This window comes from Oncorhynchus mykiss, chromosome 5 (assembly GCF_057628025.1).
Source record: "Oncorhynchus mykiss isolate SJ-2025 chromosome 5, ASM5762802v1, whole genome shotgun sequence".
In the NCBI taxonomy this organism is placed as follows: Eukaryota; Metazoa; Chordata; class Actinopteri; order Salmoniformes; family Salmonidae; genus Oncorhynchus; species Oncorhynchus mykiss.
In genome coordinates this window covers 72,833,513-72,854,572 of record NC_143026.1, presented here as the reverse complement: position 1 = coordinate 72,854,572, position 21,060 = coordinate 72,833,513, and the positions used below count along the sequence as shown (strand labels likewise).

The 21,060-nt window shown below is 43.8% G+C and overlaps 2 protein-coding genes across 6 annotated transcripts in view; both read left to right on the top strand.

Moving 5' to 3' along the window:
• Positions 1–5,185, top strand: part of il23r (interleukin 23 receptor) — a 22,746-nt gene extending 17,561 nt beyond the window's left edge. For both annotated transcript variants that reach the window (XM_090235820.1, XM_036978288.2), the window contains one exon: positions 3,766–5,185. In XM_090235820.1, coding sequence (XP_090091946.1) covers positions 3,766–4,374 — 609 coding nt within the window. In that variant the 3' untranslated portion in view covers positions 4,375–5,185. The remainder of the gene's footprint in view (positions 1–3,765) is intronic.
• On the top strand, positions 5,090–21,060 carry il12rb2 (interleukin 12 receptor subunit beta 2a). Of its 4 annotated transcripts, none has more exons than XM_021604182.3 (16): positions 5,090–5,776; positions 6,187–6,348; positions 6,939–7,196; positions 7,721–7,835; positions 8,284–8,483; positions 10,618–10,766; positions 11,210–11,351; positions 14,252–14,325; positions 16,442–16,643; positions 16,891–17,100; positions 17,248–17,349; positions 17,447–17,602; positions 17,702–17,833; positions 19,640–19,736; positions 19,892–19,979; positions 20,111–21,060. In XM_021604182.3, exons 2-16 carry the CDS (start codon positions 6,273–6,275, stop codon positions 20,603–20,605), a joined length of 2,496 nt encoding a protein of 831 aa, XP_021459857.2. In that variant the 5' UTR covers positions 5,090–5,776; positions 6,187–6,272; the 3' UTR covers positions 20,606–21,060. The 4 variants fall into 4 exon arrangements, with proteins under 4 accessions (XP_021459857.2, XP_021459855.2, XP_090091947.1 ...); XM_021604180.3 differs by having other exon boundaries at positions 5,548–5,776; positions 19,628–19,736; XM_090235821.1 differs by having other exon boundaries at positions 5,564–5,862.

The window sequence follows — 21,060 nt, the reverse complement described above, 5'->3', positions numbered from 1 at the left end:
CACAACTTATCAATGGAAATCAAATTTATCAACCCATGGAGGTCTGGATTTGGAGTCACACGCAAAATTAAAGTGGAAAACCACACTACAGGCTGATCCAACTTTGATGTAATGTCCTTAAAACAAGTCAAAATGAGGCTCAGTAGTGTGTGTGGCCTCCACGTGCCTGTATGACCTCCCTACAACGCCTGGGCATGCTCCTGATGAGGTGGCGGATGGTCTCCTGAGGGATCTCCTCCCAGACCGGGACTAAAGCATCCGCCAACTCCTGGACAGTCTGTGGTGCAATTGGAGTTGGTGGATGGAGTGAGACATGATGTCCCAGATGTGCTCAATTGGATTCAGGTCTGGGGAACAGGCGGGCCAGTCCATAGCATCAATGCCTTCCTCTTGCAGGAACTGCTGACACACTCCAGCCACATGAGGTCTAGCATTGTCTTGCATTAGGAGGAACCCAGGGCCAACCGCACCAGCATATGGTCTCACAAGGGGTCTGAGGATCTCATCTCGGTACCTAATGGCAGTCAGGCTACCTCTGGCGAGCACATGGAGGTCCCCCAAAGAAATGCCACCCCACACCATGACTGACCCACCGCCAAACCGGTCATGCTGGAGGATGTTGCAGGCAGCAGAATGTTCTCCACGGCATCTCCAGACTGTCACGTCTGTCACATGTGCTCAGTGTGAACCTGCTTTCATCTGTGAAGAGCACAGGGCGCCAGTGGCGAATTTCCCAATCTTGGTGTTCTCTGGCAAATGAAAAACGTCCTGCTCGGTGTTGGGCTGTAAGCACAACCCCCACCTGTGGAAGTTGGGCCCTCATACCACCCTCATGGAGTCTGTTTCTGACCGTTTGAGCAGACACATGCACATTTGTGGCCTGCTGGAGGTCATTTTGCAGGGCTCTGGCAGTGCTCCTCCTGCTCCTCCTTGAACAAAGGCGGAGGTAGCGGTCCTATTGCTGGGTTGTTGCCCTCCTACGGCCTCCTCCATGTCTCCTGAAGTACTGGCCTGTCTCCTGGTAGCACCTCCATGCTCTGGACACTACGCTGACAGACACAGGAAACCTTCTTGCCACAGCTCGCATTGATGTGCCATCCTGGATGAGCTGCACTACCTGAGCCACTTGTGTGGGTTGTAGACTCCGTCTCATGCTACCACTAGAGTGAAAGCACCGCCAGCATTCAAAAGTGACCAAACATTAGCCAGGAAGCATAGGAACTGAGAAGTGGTCTGTGGTCCCCACCTGGAGAACCACTCCTTTATTGGGGGTGTCTTGCTAATTGCCTATAATTTCCACCTGTTGTCTATTCCATTTGCACAACAGCATGTGAAATTTATTGTCAATCAGTGTTGCTTCCTAAGTGGACAGTTTGATTTGGAGCTACATTGTGTTGTTTAAGTGTTCCCTTTATTTTTTTGAGCAGTGTACATCTAAAACTTAAAGCATTGTATTTGGTTCAAAACATTCTCTCAGACCTAAACCTCAACTGGAGTTGTACATAAAGGGGGTGACCATTGCGCAAGTTGAGGAAGCTAAACTCCTAGGTATAACATTGGATGGTTAATTATCATGGTCAAGTCATATTGACAAAGTTGTTGTGAAGATGTGGAGGGGAATGTCTGTTAAAAAAATATGTGTTCTGCGTTTTTTGACAAATCAATTGTAGTAGTTGTTCAGGCTCTGGTCTTATCACTGTCTGGTAATATGGTCAAGTGCAGCAAATAAATACCTAGCAAAGCTGTAGCTGGTAAAGCTGCACATGTGCGTCAATCTAATTAACATGATAAACAATTCTCCATCAAAATCTACCAGTTTAAGTTAGCGATATCTGTCTTTTGCATGGGGTACGTCTCAATCCACCACATCCGCCTATGTTGGCCTTCTGCATCTGCGGTGGAAAGTGGCAGAGCTACAGCGCTGTTTGTCAGACCAGGAGACATCCCAAAAACCAGTATCCTCACGGAAATTCAAACGGTTTGGCCAACCTAAGGAAAGATGAGACTCTCACGACGGTGTTGAATGAAAGTATGGAGGTATGCAGGTACAGTACCTTCAGAAAGTTTTCAAGCCCCTTGACTTATTCCACATTTTGTTGTGTTACAGGCCTGAATTCAAAATGGATTAAATATTTTTTTTTCTCATCCATCTATACACAATACCCCATAATGACAAAGTGAAAACATGTCTAAAAATATATATATATATCTCATTTACATAAGTATACACGCCCCTGAGTCAATACTTTGTAGAAGCACCTTTGGGGGTGATTACAGCTTGGAGTCGTCTTGGGTATGTCTGTATCAGCTTTGCACATCTGGATTTAGGGATTTCCCCCATCCCTCCTTGCAGATTTTCTCAAACTATGTTAAGTTAGATGGAGTGGCGGTGAACAGCAATCTTCAAGTCTTTACACAGATTTTCGAATGGGATTCAAGTCTAGGCTTAGGTTGGGCCACTCAAGGACTTTCACATTCTTGTTCTGAAGCCATTTCAGCGTTGCTTGGCTACATGCTTGGGGTCATTGTCCTGTTGGAATGTAAATCTTCACCTCAGTCTAAGGTCGTTTTCACACTTTACCATAGAGGGTGGTGTGCTGGTGGAGTGCTGCAGAGATGGTTGTCCTTCTGGAAGGTTCTCCCATCTCCACAGAAGAATTCTAGAGCTCTGTCAGAATGACCATCGGCCTTTCTCCCCTGATTGCTCAGTTTGGCTGGGCGGTCAGCTCATGAAAGACTCTTGGTGTTTCCAAACTTCTTCCATTTAAGAATGATGGAGGCCACTGTGTTCTAGGGGCTCTTCAATGCTTCAGAAATGTTTTTGAATTGAGGCTTTAACACAAAAAATGTTTAATAAAATGTTTAATAAGTCAAGGGGTATGAATACTTTCTGAAGGCACGCACAGTTTTATAAAGAGCCTTGGAACTCCCTTCTATCTCCAATTACTCAAGTAAACAGCAAAATGACCTTTAAAAACACAGATTAAACAGCAACTCATGGAACTGCGGCAACAGTGAGGGGAAACACCTTTTTATTTGTAGTTTATTGTTTATATAAAAAATGTTGTTGTGTTATTTATTTTACCCTAATCTCATGATATCCAATTAGTAGTTACAGTCTTGTCCCATCACTGCAACTCCCCTACGGACTCGGGAGAGGCAAAGGTCAAGAGCCATGTGTCCTCTGAAGCATGACCTTGCCAAGCCACACTGCTCGCTCATCCCGGAAGTCAGCCACACCAATGTGTTGGAGGAACAACTTTCAGCTGGCAACCGAGTCAGCTTGCAGGCACCCAGCCCACCACAAGGAGTTGTGTGAGCGCGATGAAATCCCAGCCCGCCAAACCCTCCCCTAACCCAGATGAAGCTGGGCCAATTGTGCGCCACCTCCAGGTCAAGGCTGGCTATGACACAGCCTGGGATCGAACCAGGGTCTGTAGTGACGCCTCAAACACTGTGATGCAGTGCGTTAGACCTCTGCCCCACTCGGGAGGCCGTTCTTTTTAAGTTGTATTGTTTGTATCTTTTTGTTGTTGTATTGTTTGTATATCGTTCTATAAAAAAATGTGTGTGACTGTTCTTCTCTGTCAGTGAATCAGTGTTTTGTTACTTGTCATGTTTTGTGTTTCTTGTGGACCCCCAGGAAGAGTAGCTGTGGGGATCGAAATAAACAAATGGAGCCCTGTCATCTAAACCAGGCCTACTAGCTTTCTAAGGCCTTGACTTCTTCACAATAACCTCTGTGTTTGTATTGTCCTCCTATAGCATGAAGAGCCAGTGGTCCCAGCTTCATCCTGGTTGTTCACCGTCAGTGACCCACCACTGTCCCCCATTGAGGAGATCCCTCCTGGGGAGAGGGAGGAACTGTACCCCATCATCCACATCGTGCGGCTCCAGGGTGGGGCTAGGGCCGGGGGAGGAGAGGGGACAGGAGAAAGGACAGCAGTACCTCTGGAGAATATCGGATACAAACCCCAGATTACAATCACAGCTCCACGAGACAAGACGGAGAAGAAGGAATACAGGGGACACATTCCCAGCTGTGAGAGAACAGACAGTTGCCCTGAGGAGTCTGGAGGACTGCTAGGAGGCTGGCTGTGTGATGTAACAGTAGATTTCTCTGGCATTTCTCCAGGACTGGATCTGAGCTCAATGGGGCGGAACACCTCCCCAAGCCTTCCTAAGATAACAAGCCTCTTCTCTGGGGACATGTGGCTGGATGAGAAGGGGTTGGAGGTGGGCCTTGGTTCTCTGGACTCAGCACAGGGACAGAACGTGGCTCTGGAGGACCCAGTCGGCTGTCTGGCTAAGACACTGACCACCGGTTACTTCCCCCAGGCTGCTGACCTCAACACCACTACCTACAACCACTGACAAAGACATCTTTAAAGCATTATCTTCTCCATCCTTCAGTGATGAGAGGAAAGGCATTTTTCTGACCAACTGAACAAGAGTTCCAATGAATGGACTTTTATACCATTCTAGCTAAATTTACAGTCATACTAGTGTTTGAGAATGATGAACGGACTGAAAGGACACATACCTCAATTACATAATATACTATAACAGTGGATTTATAACAATTTCTGCTCGCTGCTATATAAAGATTATGGTTCACTATAAAGAGTCTTTCAGATGATAAATGTGTGCGAACCCATTACACCCCTTTGTTTATCTGATTATGCAGGTTTTACCCACTAGCCAAGCTTCTGGGAGAGCATGATGGTTCTCTTTTGATTTGTTGATAAATGTTTCCCTGTCAATCCCTGTTTGTCTATTGATGTATACTGTACCACACAATGGGTTTCGTGCCCAAAGAAGACAGCTGTTGAGGACATGTCAAGTTTACAACATAGTTATATTCTGCATCTTAGAAGTGAGGGATACAGTATTTGCACGCCGCTGTGTAACATGGTATAATAGTAATGGTATAGTAATGCAGGGTAAACTGACCCTAGATCTGTGCCAGGGCTGTGTTCTCCTCATAGAGCCACCTGCTGTACCAGGCAGTTATAGTGACTTCCTGAAACAGACTTCTCACTTCCTCCCTGAGAGCTCATAAAACTGAGGGTGCATCTCAATAGTTTACGATGCCTCCTCTCACCCCCTTGTCTCCTTGTATCTTCAGCTCCTTTCCTTCATTTGCTCTTGTCAAAAATGTCTGGACTAATGAAATCAAATTTCCCAGGAGGCCGCCGCAATATTGCTTTCATTTGTCCTGTGTTTTAAAATCAGTGCAGATGAAGAACAGGAGAGGTTTAGAGAAGATATTAGACATCCAGTCTTGTGAGTGGAGAACATCTGTAAAAAGTGTTAATCTCCAAATTCAGTGTGAGAGGGGCATCCCCTACAACTGGCAAATATCACTCACCTGGTATGTCACTATGGTTGCATTTAGAGAGGCAGACCAATTCTGATATTTTTTCTCCAAAATGGTCTTTTGACCAATCACATCAGCTCTGAAAAATAACTAATGTGGAAATATGTGATGTGATTGGTAAAAAAAAAAATGGTGTGAAAAAATGATCAGAATTGGGTTGCCTTTGTGCACACAGCCATTTTAGGATTGGGCTCAGATGTGTAGGCTACTTGTCGTGCTCTGTTGAACCCGCAGAGGACATAGCAGAGGAACTGAGATGAGGGTTGGTCTTGTCAAATGTCAACTGACACGCATCTCAACCTAAACAGGCTCGCACGCTTTCAGCCAAACCACTGACACACACTGCACTGGGCTAAGTTGATATTCAGAAATGCAGAGGAAAAATATCAAATGAGTGTAAGTAAAAACATAGGGAGCCCGTTGTGTATAATTAACGAATGCTGTTTGGAAGGGAATTATCAACTGTATGATGTCGGAGCTGGGTGAGTGGTGCTTTCTGTTTGTATACAGCCTATGTTCACATGGTCTGTTTGACTCAATTACTGCAGTTGATTATTGTAGTACAGGATCAACCATTTGAGTTATCAGAATAATCTCAATCAATAATCTGTTATGGTGTCATAGTGAACATTGAGCAATGTTCGACATGCATGGGAAGATGTGTAGTCATTTCCTTTTTCTTTTCTTCAAAAAATAAATAAATATTGTTGTCAAAAAGATGGCGTATTTAATAAATAAGAAATACAGTGACATTCTCGTGGGGATACATTAAATGACTTGTATATTGTGCATGTTTATTTCGGTAGTGATACTGAAAGACCCCATGGACCTTCAGCTATGAGACACAAATGGAATGTAGCTCACCACTGGTAGTGAACAACCCAGAGGTCCAATGGCCTATTCACCCCACGGTTGGTGGTCTATCCTCATTGGCATCACTTTGCTGTGTGCCATAGGGTCTAGCAGAGGTAAGTGGTCTATTCACCAATCATGTAGGCTACCTACGTAATAAGAGTTATGTCAAGAACACTTGATATTCTTCCTTAGTGATACTTCAAAGCATTTGTCCAAGATAGATTCATAACATGTCCAAGACATTCTCCCTGTCCACAGACTGTGTACTCTGCAAGTCTGCGTTTGCCTTGAACTGTTCTCATATGCTGTAGGATTATGCTCGATATTTTAATAAACACCCTCTGAATATGTCTTTAATAGTATGAGTTGATTTCCTCTTGCTGTCTCATTTCTCTGTGTGCCAATAGTCACCAAACCTCAGTACAGACTGTATTGAGCGCAGGCTTTTATTCCAGCCCAGCACAAACACACCTGATTCTACAAATATATAATATATATGGTGTGTTATTGCAGGGCTAGAACAAAAGCCTGCACACCCTGTAGCTTACCAGAACCAGTGCTGGAGACCCTTGTTCTGTTGTGTTTTCTGTTCCGCTTCTATGACTATGCTGCTAAAGCAAGTATTTTTAACTTCCAGTTTACTCCTCTGTCATTCCCCAGTGAGATAGCAAGAGTTTTCTTTGTCGTTTTGTTGTGCCTCCAGCTGATAAGCCATGTACTGCATCATCCAGCATTGGGGACCTGGTCCTTCTGGGCTCCAGCTTCCAGGTGTTCTGTACCTATCAGGCCAGCTGCAGAGCTTCCAAATCAATGCACATCGACAAGAAGAAAACACAGAAAATACAGCCCTACAACTCTACAACTATATTCCTCAATGTGACAAACATAAGTAAAAACACAACGTACACCTGCCTGTGTGAAGGAGAACCTGAGCCTTGTGGACTCGATATTGATACTGGATGTAAGTATGGAACAGTATATACTCTGCAATATAGCACTCCGCAATACCAGAGCACTCTGCAATACAAAACAAGGTGTCAACAGTGACCAGAATAACTATAGGGCTGGGGGTGTGAAACCAAACTGAATGGGACAGATGGAGAAAAACAACTTGTGCCTTTTGACACTCATGAAGGAGAACACCGCTCCCTGAATTAGCCAGTCAGATATGCAGTGTGACATCTTTTCATCAAGTAGTCTTTAAGTACAACATGTGGTGGAGGAGTTGCATTATAAAGTCTGCTCTATACCTCTTGGACCATCTAGTCTGACTACTAACTAGTTCAACCCATGTCAGTGTCAGCACTTCTAACAGTTGTGTCGGAGGTGCAAGTTTAAATGATACACATTTAACTCATGTCAGTGGTCTTTAAAGGAACAATACCATCACATGCTGGTTACTGGTCCAAAGCACAATGAGAAAAACACTTTGTACCAGACCACGTCCATTTGTGTTGTTGATGTATTGTCATGGTTACCTTGCAGACACACCTGACCTGCCAGAAAATGTAACCTGTGTCCAGAAAGGTCCAGTTGGAGAGGTGATGTGTACATGGAGGAGAGGAAGGGAAACTCACCTGACAACCACTTCAGAGCTCTGGTGAGTTTGGAAGAGAAAGAGAAAGGGACAGACAGTACTATGGCATGCGCCATATCATAGCTTTAATAAGGAGCTGAGGAATCGCAGGGTTGGTTGTCTCTCTCACATGTTGGAGCAGAGCAGCCTTGGTGGTCAAGCATACTTCTGCTACCAACAACCCAATATGGTTTCTATGGCAAGACAATGACACGTTTAAGTAAAAACAGACTTGTCACTGTTATGTTTTGCTCAGTATAGTTTTTTCACCATACAGACTCAAATACGGAGAATGAAAGAAAAAGAGAAAAGAAGAAAAGGAAAATGCATGAGATAGAAAAGCCAGTTGGTATGGATGAGGTGTACTGTATAGTAAGTTGTGGATGACTTGAGATAGAAAAGCCAGTTGGTATGGATGAGGTGTACTGTATAGTAAGTTGTGGATGACTTGTATGTGTTTCATGTGTTTCAGGGTGAGAGCTGTGTTTGGTAACAGCACATCAGGATCTGTATCCTACCCTGGTTCTGGTTCCAGGTCTGATCCTGGTCTAGTCTCAGCTAATTTCCCTGTGTCTGGTTCTGCCCAGACTGAATACTCCGTATGGGCCAGCTCCTCCAACAAGCTGGGCTCTGCTGTGTCCACCACCCTCAACTTCACACTCGACCACATTGGTATGGCAGCTGCAAAAAACTAAAAAGAATATAACACTGATTATGCAATTTTGATCATTCTGCACCTATATGAGGAAATATGCACCTACAGTTGAAGTCGGAAGTTTACATACACCTTAGCCAAATACATTTAACCTAAGTTTTTCTCAATTCCTGACATTTAATCCTTGCAAAAAATTCCCTGTCTTAGGTCAGTTAGGATCACCACTTTATTTTAAGAATGTGAAATGTCAGAATAATAGTAGAGAGAATTATTTATTTCAGCTTTTGTTTCTTTCATCACATTCCCAGTGGGTAAGAAGTTTTCATACACTCAATTAGCATTTGGTAGCATTGCCTTTAAATTGCTTAACTTGGGTCAAACATTTCGGGCAGCCTTCCACAAGCTTACCAAAATAAGTTGGGTGAATTTTGGTCCATTCCTACTGACAGAGCTGGTGTAACTGAGTCAGGTTTGTAGGCCTCCTTGCTCGCACACACTTGTTCAGTTCTGCCCACAAATCTTCTATGGGATTGAGGTCAGGGCTTTGTGATCGCCACTCCAATACCTTGACTTTGTTGTCCTTAAGCCATTTTTCCACAACTTTGGAAGTTTGCTTGGGGTCATTGTCCATTTGGAAGACCCATTTGCGACCAAGCTTTAACTTCCTGACTGATGTCTTGAGATGTTGCTTCAATATATCCACATAATTTTTTCTCCTCATGATGCCATCTATTTTGTGAAGTGAACCAGTCCCTCCTGCAGCAAAGCACTCCCACAACATGATGCTGCCACCCCCGTGCTTTATGGTTGGGATGGTGTTCTTCAGCTTGCAAGCCTCCCCCTTTTTCCTCCAAACATAACGATGGTCATCATGGCCAAACAATTCTATTTTTGTTTCATCAAACCAGAGGACATTTCTCCAAAAAATATGATCTTTGTCCCCATGTGCAGTTGCAAACCGTAGTCTGGCTATTTTATGGCGGTTTTGTAGTAGTGTCTTCTTCCTTGCTGAGTGGCCTTTCAGGTTATGTCTATATAGGACTCGTTTTACTGTGGATATAGATACTTTTGTACTTGTTTCCTCCAGTATCTTCACAAGGTCCTTTGCTGTTGTTCTGGGATTGATTTGCACTTTTCGCACCATAGTACGTTCATCTCTATGAGAAAGAACGCATCTCCTTCCTGAGCGGTATGACGGCTGTGTGGTCCCATGGTGTTTATAGTTGCGTACTATTGTTTGTACAGATGAACGTGGTACCTTCAAGCATTGCTCCCAAGGATGAACCAGACCTATGGAGGTCTACAATTGTTGGCTGATTTCTTTTGATTTTCCCATGATGACAAGCAAAGAGGCACTGAGTTTGAAGGTAGGCCTTGAAATACATCTACAGGTACCCCTCCAATTGACTCAAATGATGTCAATTAGCCTATCAGAAGCTTCTAAAGCCATGACAACTTCTGACCCACTGGAATTGCGATACAGTGAATTTTAAGTGAAATAATCTGTCTGTAAACAATTGTTGGAAAAATTACTTGTGTCATGCACAAAGTAGATGTCCTAACCGACTTGATAAAACTACAATTTGTTAACAAGAAATGTGTGGAATGCTTGAAAAACTAGTTTTAATGACTCCAACCTAAGTGTATGTAAACTTCCGACTTCAACTGTATCTATGCATTTAGCAATCATTGCTTTATTTTATTTATTTTTTTGCATCCCATTACACTTAATATACAGAAGACTGAAACCAAACAGAACCGTTCGACATACAAACACTGAAGAATGTTTATTAATTATGAAAAATATGAATAACATTCCACCACGAGGCCACTAGAGGGCGCTTTGGTCATTTGACTACTAGGCTATGTTATCCACCTAACGTTTGTTTTAGAAATGACCAGTGTAGCAGTTATGATGCATTCTAGATAAGTACTAGATGTTCGTCAGGTTTGGGTGAGTAATATCACTGGTGATATATCACTGGTGCTCTCTGCACTCTAACCACAAGCATCCACTACTGTACTCTCTCAGTCTGTACTAACTGTCCTATGTGTATCCCTGTCCATTTTGACTGCTCTCTCTCTCTCTCTCTCTCTCTCTCTCTCTCTCTCTCTCTCTCTCTCTGTCTCTTTCTTTCTCTCTCTCTATAGTGCAGCCCTTGCCCCCTGATGTGTCCCAGGTAGAGTGCTGGTCGCTGGGCTGTAATGTCAGGGTGGAGGAGGCTCAGGGAGCTCAGCTCCTGGAGGTCCAGCAGAGAACCGCCCAGGGACCAGGACCATGGATATTACACCCACACACCGTAAGAACCACTGTCACACAGTCACCCACGCACTGTAAACATCACCTGCCATAAAAGGAACTGACTGGGTATTGACCAGTATACACATACAATCCAATGCTGCTTTGCTAGATGTTGAGTTGCAGAAGCGTTGCAAGACACAACCTCACATGTAAGATTTGTGCTTAAATCACAAGACCTCTCGGCTGAGTCAGAAGCCGAGGCAGATTTGACTGGGGTTTGCAGATCCCCGCCTCCTGCTGTTCTGAGATGCTAGACTGCCAAAGCCAGTCAAGCATCTACATGTCTTCACTTTTTAGTAGTCCTCTCATGCCTTGTCTGCCTTGGCAGCCCCCCACATGCAAGTCTTATGATTGTGTAATGAATGTGTAATAATTGTTTAATAAATGTGTGATACATGTCTTATAAAAGTAAGACTGTGTTCTGACTGCTGTGCCTCACAGGCAGGTTCAGTGTGGAACCAGTCCATTGTGTCTCTGCAGCCCTACACGAAGTATGAGTTCCAGGCCAGGGTCAGACTGAGCCATAGGAGAGGCATCTGGAGTGACTGGAGCCAACCCGCCTCTAACTGGACACAGGAGGAGGGTAAGTGCACTAATACTGCACTGTGTGGGTGATTTGTTGGTCCTGCAGATGGCCTTTATAGACAGGTTGGTTGTTTAGCAACAAAGCTGAATGTGCGCAACTATTGGGCAAAACAGACAGGGTTGGTTTAGATTGTTGACAACATGTGAACTATATTTCGTCTCCAGTGTTTATTGAAAGCATGAATAAAGTTTCACAACATGCACTTGTTGTCTAACAAAATACACTGAACAAAAATATAAATGCAACATGCAACAATTTCAACAATTTTACTGAGTTACAGTTCATAGAAGGAAATCAGTCAATTGAAATACATTTATTAGGACCTAATCTATGGATTTCACGACTGGGCAGGGGCACAGCAATGGGTGGACCTGGGAGGGCATAGGCCCACCTACTTTGGAGCCAGGCCCAGCCAATCAGAATGAGTTTTCCCCCACAAAAGGGCCTTATTACAGAAATAAATACTTCTCAGTTTCATCAGCTGTCCAAGTGGCTGGTCTCAGACAATCCCGCAGGGGAAGAAGCTGGATGTGGACGTCCTGGCATGGTTACACGTGGTCTGCGGTTGTGAGGCCGGTTGGACTTACTGCCAAAATCTCTAAAACGATTTTGGAGGTGGCTTATGGTAGTGAAATTAACATTCAATTATCTGGCAACAGCTCTGGTGGACATTCCTGCAGAAAGTCCAAACTTGAGACATCTGTGGCATTGTGCTGTGTGACAAAACTAAACATTTTGGAGTGGCCTTTTATTGTCCCCAGCACAAGGTGAACCTGTGTAATGCTCATGTTGTTTAATCAGCTTCTTGGTATGCCACACCTGTAAAGTGGATGGATTATCTTGGCAAAGGAGAAATGCTCACTAACAGGGATATAAACAAATTTGTGCAATTTATTTTTGAGCAGTAAGCTTTTTTGTGCATATGGAACATTTCTTGGATCTTTTATTTCAGCTCATGAAACATGGGACAAACATTTTACATGCTGTGTGTATATTTTTGTTCAGTGTACATCGTTACAGTTGCTGGCTAGATACATAGAGAATTTGAGCAATATTAGCATAGACGTGACAAGACATGGTATCCATGGTATCCAGAACAAGATAAAACTAACAAACGAGCCACTTAAGATTCCCCACATGGCAGTTTCTTGTCATTGTTGCTAGCTATACGGTCACCCAGAATCACAACAACACACATCCTTCTGTCCCACTGAAGTGTGCGGATCGTTTTCGTGACATTCTCAGCTAACCCATCTATAGCAGAACCAGGGATGTACAGTTACATACGCCTGGTAACTGGTGTTTTATCATACATCTCTATCAGTAACAGATTCAGTTGACATGTGTCACTTTATTAATGATGCCCTTTGGCATACTGTACTGGTTGGTTGTGACTAAGTTATTGTGCAGTTGTGTGCCACAGAGTATGATTTGTATTACGCTGAGTTGTATCACAGAGATGTTGTCAGATAAGCTTGTCCCTCTCCATACCTACACATACACCTACACTCACATAGAGCATTGTGAAAAGTGTATGTCAGGTTTAATCTTATCCCAGGCCAGCAGATTTCAGGTGTTTCTGGAAACACCTCATAACATCATCATACTGAGAGGAACAACAAAGTCTCCTCATGGTCAATACTAAGCAAGATCATATCGTATAATGATTGGTATCACACATTTAGAATTGACCTGTACTGGATAATTTATCATCTGACAAAATATGGTAACACTTCCTTCATTCAGTGAAATTACTTCATTAATTTACAGTGAAAAACACTGTTCTTCATTTCATGTGTTGTTTTAACAACCAGTACTTATGTAGAAGTAGAAGATGAGAAAAGGATGTCCCTCGGGAGTATTGAGACAGTCTTTGAGAGTGTCTTTGAGAGTGTCTCTGCACCTCTGAGCACTATCAACCACACCATCACCCTGTAGGAGAGATAGTCACAGTGTGGTAGCCTCACTATAACCTCACCTCCCTTCTCTGTCATCACTCATCTGCTCTGTAAGCCACATGGCCCACTGCTGTGCGTATTTGTGTTGGTGTGTGTGTGTGTGTGTGTGTGCGCGCCGCAACCAAAATTCCCCCTCTCTCACTTCCTGATCATCAAGGGAGGAGTTTATTTTTCATTGAAGAAAAAGTAAGATATGGAACGATATGGAAAAACATTGAACAACGACACACATTTTGAAACTTAACAAGATTAGGCATGACAGGTCAACATGTATCATATAGGACGGCGAAACATAAAACTCTGAACTCCCCATTTTGTAATTATGAGGATGAGCAGCTACCTACTAATCTTGATGACATTATTCCGGTGAAATACATGAGTGATACATGAGAGAAATACATGAGACATTGTTTGCTTTTTGGAGGTGGACACCTCGTTTTTGCCATAATTTCTGGGAGATGCCATCACCTCTTTTAGAATACCAAGAATTTGACTTAACCCAGATAAGCACCTCATGCCAGAGAAGCCTTTTAATGGCACATCTTAATTCTAATTGATGATGCTGTGTTTGTCCTGTCTGCTGACTTACAGGATGCAGATCACATCAGTCTGGAGATATATGTCACTTTGGGTGGCAGGGTATTATTTGACGCAAAAACGTAAAAAAAATAATTGTTTCCAGGAAATATTAGTCATGTCTGAGACACATCCTTGTTCTTAGGAAAACACAATGAAGGTTGTCAGATGGTTATCAAAACACAAAATAGGCTGAAGGCTGATGGCTGATGGCTGATGGCTGATGGCTATCACAATGACCTTGTACATACAAGCTATGTACTTAATGGATAGAATAGGACTTTATTGATTGGGAGAACACGGGGTCAGCCACAGCTAACTGTTACAATGAATAAACAGTTTGTATCCTGCGCTCTTTTACAGCACCTGCCAAGGCTCTGGATGTGTGGTACACAACCTCCAACTCTCCCAACAACTCCATCACTTTGTACTGGAAGGTGAGCATTCAAAGAGATGTCTTAATATTGTCAGACTCTCTCTCTCTCCCACATGGGAAAAAATACTTTAGTATGCTGTAGTATTCACGGTGGTGTTTTTGTGGACATGACTGTTCTGTAGTATTTAGGATGGGACATGGATACCGGTACTCCAATGCTCCAATGCAGTTTTCAAAGCACTACTGATCCAATACAATGTACCGATGCTCATTACAAAGTATCATTATCGCTTGATCAATGACGCCCGAAGCTTCGTTTGATCACATGGTTTCGCAAACCGTGGTTTGCAAAATGAGAGATCCCACAGATTACGTGACGGTGCTTTCTTCGATTCCAAGTTGCTTTCAAACCCCAACCTCTACTGTGTCACCTGAATGGTAAATAAGCAGGTAGAGTCGGGGACCATAAAACAATGAATGGGGTCGAGTCCTGGTGAAGGCTCATTATTTAGAAAATTGTTTTTATACGACACCACACTCTACACATTATTGTTCAAACAATTTGTTTGATTTAGTATGGTATAAGCGTATGCCTTAAGCATCCTAAATAATGCGATCATTTCAGTTTTTGACAGCAACTTGTAATGGTAAATTATGGCTAGTAGGCTATTAACACCCGCAATGAAAATCTGTGTCAATGAGATTTTATGAATATTGTGGGAAAAACTTCCATATGGACACCCTCGTTGCTTTATATTGCTAATCAACAAATGTCACTAATGTGCATCGTGTTAAAAGTTCTATGTAATGAATTGGTGAAAGCCCCAAATGCTTCAGAAAGCCTTGGTTTCCCATCACTAGTATTTACTGTTGTGTTTTTTGTTGTTGTACATATACACTGAGTGTACAAAACATTATGAACACTCGCTCTTTCCATGACATAGACTGACCGGGTGAATCCATGTGAAAGCTATGATCCCTTATTGATGCCACCTGTTAGATCCACTTCAATCAGTGTAGCTGAAGGGGAGGAGACTGGTTAATTAAGGATTTTTAAGGCTTGAGACAATTGAGACATGGATTGTGTATGTGTGCTATTCAGAATGTTGAATGGGCGAGAAGACAAAAGATTTAAGTGCTTTTCAACAAAGTAGTGTCAGGTGCACCGGTTTGTGTTGAGAACTGCAACCCTGCTGAGTTTTTCACGCTCAACAGTTTCCCATGTGTATCAAGAATAGTCCATCGCCAAAAGGACATCCAGCCAACTTGACACAATTTTGGGAAGCATTGGAGTCAACATGGGCCAGCATCCCTGTGGAACGCTTTTGACACCTTGTAGAGTCCATATCCCGACGAATTGAGGCTGTTTCTGAGGGCAAAAGGCGGGGGGATGCAACTCAATATTAGGAAGGTGTTCTTAATGTTTTGTACACTCAGTGTATATGTTGTTTGTCATAAAATATGGTGTCTCTAGTTCTACCTGAGTAATTAGGAAAAAAAGTGTTACTTTCTTCCTGTTTCTGTCCTAAACTGTAGCCTTTTTTCATGTGGGTGTGTAAAATTTTCTTAGCCGCATTAGGTAAAGGGCAAACTCAGACCACTTCTGAGAGGTGACATTCTCCCCCCCCCTAACCTCACCCCATAGGTGTGAGAGGCTCCCTCCCCAATGATGTGTGAGACTGAAACCTGGGCCAGACACGTGACAGTTTCAGTTTACAAGAAACAGAAAAGACGAGCAGTTTAAAAGAAATGATAGATCCCTTACACACCTCTCATCTCCCAGCAGAGATGCTGCAGGGATAGCATGCCTTCTTAGCTGCTCCTGGGCAATACAATAAAGTTGAATTAAATGTTAAGCTAACACAAGGGTAGGGGCATGTTGATATAGAAACAGTCAGACTCTAGGGGAGAATCTCAATTGCATACTCGTTCTCGAAACCCATTGAATGAGAAAGCCAGAGGTCTCACTCCTTTGACCTTCTCCTCCAATGGATTTTGAGAAGGAGTAAGGAGACACGAGGAGTATGCAATTGAGATTCTCCCTTGCTTTAGGATTCTATGCTGGGAAACAGAAGTGGGATGAAAACACTGATAGCCAATCCTATCACTGCATCATTTGTGATTGTTGCCCATGGAGTGGGCCTGTGTTTTATATGTGGTTCTGAATCTGATTGCAGAGGCTGAGTCACACAGAGGCCAGAGGGGAGATCAGGGGTTACAAGGTGATAGTTCACGACACCCTGGCAGGGAAATCTGAGCGCAACACCTCCATTAATCATATTTCAGGCCTGCCCTGCTCTCGCTGTGATGTCACTGTCTACGCCCTGAACTCCAGAGGTTCCTCACCCCCTGCCCGTGTCACCATTCCCCTCAGAGCAGGTAAGGCATCTCCATTTCCTCCCCGTTTTCCCCCCTTTTCCTCCATCTTCCTATTCAAGATTCAGACTCTTCAGAAAAGTGAAAACTATAAATGCAAGAATTTGTTCCACTTCTTGGCTTCTTTAAGTTAAAAGACAATTAACATTTAAAAACCACATATACATAAATGTAACATCCAATTGACCGTAGTTGACAGGGAAGGGTGACTGCTCTACTGACAGTGTCATACACTCCTCTCCCTTCACAGCCCAGCCCCCTCAGAATGTGATGTGTAGAAATCACAGTAACCACAGCGTCACCATCTCCTGGCGGAGGCCTGTAACTGCAGGAGCAGCCAGTGGGACAGGGGATGGGGCAGTAAGTGGCTACCTGCTGGAATGGTTCCCTGTTGGCAGACAGGTGGAGAAGCTCGGGTGGAAGAGACTGGGTCCTAATGAAACCCATACTGTCATTAGTGGTACGTGTAGCGGATGGATGGCCAGCTTAGCATTGCATTAGATCTTATTGGAGCCCTGAGTGATGACACAGCCAGTTGATCCCTCCTCTTGATCTCATTCCCTCTCTCTCTCGATCTCCCCCCTCCCACTGTCTCTCTTGTGTGTAGATAACATTAAGCCGTTTGAGTGCTATGAGGGAGCAGTTTATGCTCTGTATGAGCAAGCAGTGGGCAGGGCCCAGTTTGAAGACTTCTACACCTTGGAATTAGGTAAGGAAACAGGAGATCACCATTTTTCCGAAGGTTTCACATCAATGGAACAGTGCCCGAGTTCGATTCCTATTTGTGGTGTGACTGTGTCCTGTAGTACCTTCCGCGGGTCCGTCTGTCCATCAGCCGGTGGTGGAGGGGGACAAAGTGACCGTTTCCTGGTCAGAGGTCCCTCAGGAACACAGGCGGGGCTGTGTCATCAACTACACCATCTATGTGAAAAACTCAGAGGGAAAAGACGTTGGAAACTACGGTATGGAGAAGAACTATCAAACACAAAGTGCATTGTGTGTGTGTGTGTGTGTGTGTGTGTGTGTGTATACTGTGTTCATGACCTGTGGTTTTGTTCTAGTCTGCAGAGCATCAGAGAGGTCCTTCACCATCAGGGACCTTCCCCCTGAGTACTACCGTCTATGGATGACCGCATCGACTGCCTCAGGACAGGGCCCCAGAGCCGGACACTCCTTCATCATCAAACCTCAAAGTGAGTATAACGAGAGAAAGAGTGAAAATAATCTGTTTCTCAGAATAATCTAGCTGAAGCACTCTCAGTACTATCATTCCAGTTATGTGAAGTGTTACAATAAATACAGAATGCTTATGTTTATTATACTATATAATGTTTACACTGTGTGCTTATTACAGTGCCTTGCGAAAGTATTCGGCCCCCTTGAACTTTGCGACCTTTTGCCACATTTCAGGCTTCAAACATAAAGATATAAAACTGTATTTTTTTGTGAAGAATCAACAACAAGTGGGACACAATCATGAAGTGGAACGACATTTATTGGATATTTCAAACTTTTTTAACAAATCAAAAACTGAAAAATTGGGCGTGCAAAATTATTCAGCCCCCTTAAGTTAATACTTTGTAGCGCCACCTTTTGCTGCGATTACAGCTGTAAGTCGCTTGGGGTATGTCTCTATCAGTTTTGCACATCGAGAGACTGAAATTTTTTCCCATTCCTCCTTGCAAAACAGCTTGAGCTCAGTGAGGTTGGATGGAGAGCATTTGTAAACAGCAGTTTTCAGTTCTTTCCACAGATTCTCGATTGGATTCAGGTCTGGACTTTGACTTGGCCATTCTAACACCTGGATATGGTTATTTTTGAACCATTCCATTGTATATTTTGCTTTATGTTTTGGATCATTGTCTTGTTGGAAGACAAATCTCCGTCCCAGTCTCAGGTCTTTTGCAGACTCCATCAGGTTTTCTTCCAGAATGGTCCTGTATTTGGCTCCATCCATCTTCCCATCAATTTTAACCATCGTCCCTGTCCCTGCTGAAGAAAAGCAGGCCCAAACCATGATGCTGCCACCACCATGTTTGACAGTGGGGATGGTGTGTTCAGCTGTGTTGCTTTTACGCCAAACATAACGTTTTGCATTGTTGCCAAAAAGTTCAATTTTGGTTTCATCTGACCAGAGCACCTTCTTCCACATGTTTGGTGTGTCTCCCAGGTGGCTTGTGGCAAGCTTTAAACAACACTTTTTATGGATATCTTTAAGAAATGGCTTTCTTCTTGCCACTCTTCCATAAAGGCTAGATTTGTGCAATATACGACTGATTGTTGTCCTATGGACAGAGTCTCCCACCTCAGCTGTAGATCTCTGCAGTTCATCCAGAGTGATCATGGGCCTCTTGGCTGCATCTCTGATCAGTCTTCTCCTTGTATGAGCTGAAAGTTTAGAGGGACGGCCAGGTCTTGGTAGATTTGCAGTGGTCTGATACTCCTTCCATTTCAATATTATCGCTTGCACAGTGCTCCTTGGGATGTTTAAAGCTTGGGAAATCTTTTTGTATCCAAATCCGGCTTTAAACTTCTTCACAACAGTATCTCGGACCTGTCTGGTGTGTTCCTTGTTCTTCATGATACTCTCTGCGCTTTTAACGGACCTCTGAGACTATCACAGGGCAGGTGCATTTATACGGAGACTTGATTACACACAGGTGGATTGTATTTATCATCATTAGTCATTTAGGTCAACATTGGATCATTCAGAGATCCTCACTGAACTTCTGGAGAGAGTTTGCTGCACTGAAAGTAAAGGGGCTGAATAATTTTGCACGCCCAATTTTTCAGTTTTTGATTTGTTAAAAAAGTTTGAAATATCCAATAAATGTCGTTCCACTGCATGATTGTGTCCCACTTGTTGTTGATTCTTCACAAAAAAATACAGTTTTATATCTTTATGTTTGAAGCCTGAAATGTGGCAAAAGGTCGCAAAGTTCAAGGGGGCCGAATACTTTCGCAAGGCACTGTATGTACCACTGTAGGTTTGCTTTCAGACAGCTGGATTTATACCATGGTCCTGGTAGGGATCACCTCCTTCCTGGTGTTCTTTGTCCTGCTGTGCCTGTACCAGGTCTCCTCGCTAAGACGACGGTAATACATTAGGAACAGGAACAGCCTCTAGTCCTAATGGGGAGTCACTAGACAGCAATACTCGAAGGAAATGGAAATATTGATTGACCGTGTTATTAACTGTGTGCTCTGTTCCTGACTCACTGTGGTTATTTTCCATGTTCTCTCCTCCTCAGAGTCTCAACACTCGTCCACTGCCTCATGCCAGATATCGTCCCTGATCCTGCCAACAGCAAATGGGCAAAGGAGTGTGCCAAAGAGAAGGTACGTTCACGCAGACGCCCGAGTGCACACATGCAAGCACGCACGCACACACACACAAACAAACACAGTCTGAATACTTCATTTGGATCCACAGTGATACATTCGTCTGACCCCTTCCTGTCTTCCCCCAGGGTGAGTTGACCCTACACCTCTACCTCAGTGAGTCTAGTGTCAGTGAAGAGGAGGAGCCAGACACTGTGGAGGTCCAGGAGCTGCCTGAGGGCAGTTGGAGCTCATGGAACCCAGCACAGCGCACTGACATCTCCGGAACTCCAGAGGGTGCTATTCACCCCTCCTTACACCTCCTCTTCATGCCCCAGCAGATCCCTGCGACAGACCCGTCAACAACAGCCTACTTCCAGAGCTCCTACCTCAAGAGCTTCTCCCAGGAGTCAGGCTCCTCAGGCCAGACACAGGATTCCCAGGGAACAGATATGACTGTAGACTACATCTCAACACACATCCTAGAGGGCAGAGAGGAGAAGGAAGAGGAAGGTCTGGATGTGATGGGATTCTTCTCCTGTCCTCAGAACCCCCTGAGTCCGTTCATGAACCCTTTGGTGTCTTTCGGAGGGAAGCTGACTCTGGATGCGGTCAGGATCGACTGCAGTGAGTTCTTAGACTGATGGGTTAGACTGATAGCCATATAAAATAACCCAAGGAGCAGGTTGTGTGAAGACCCTGTGTAATCTCAGTGTATCATGACTTTGATTCTCACTAACCAACAATCATTATAAACAGTTATATTGCATTACAGTACAATAGTACACTATCTATCAGAGATGGGAGACTACAGACCTCGGGGTCCATAGTGGTGTAACACTTTTTCACCATAGCAAACACTAATTGCATTCTAAACTGAAGATGACAATGAGTTGATTTTTGGGGTCAGGTGTTAGCTGGGGCAAAAGTGTGACATCAATCCGGCCCCCGAGGACTGGAGTTGCCCATCCTAGATCTATGTCTTGGATAACACAAAAGATCAATACAATACAACTCACCTGTCACATTTCCCCCAGTTTACAGGGACTGTAAGCAATGAGCTTTTCTGAAATAAACCATGGGAGTTATGTAAAGTGCA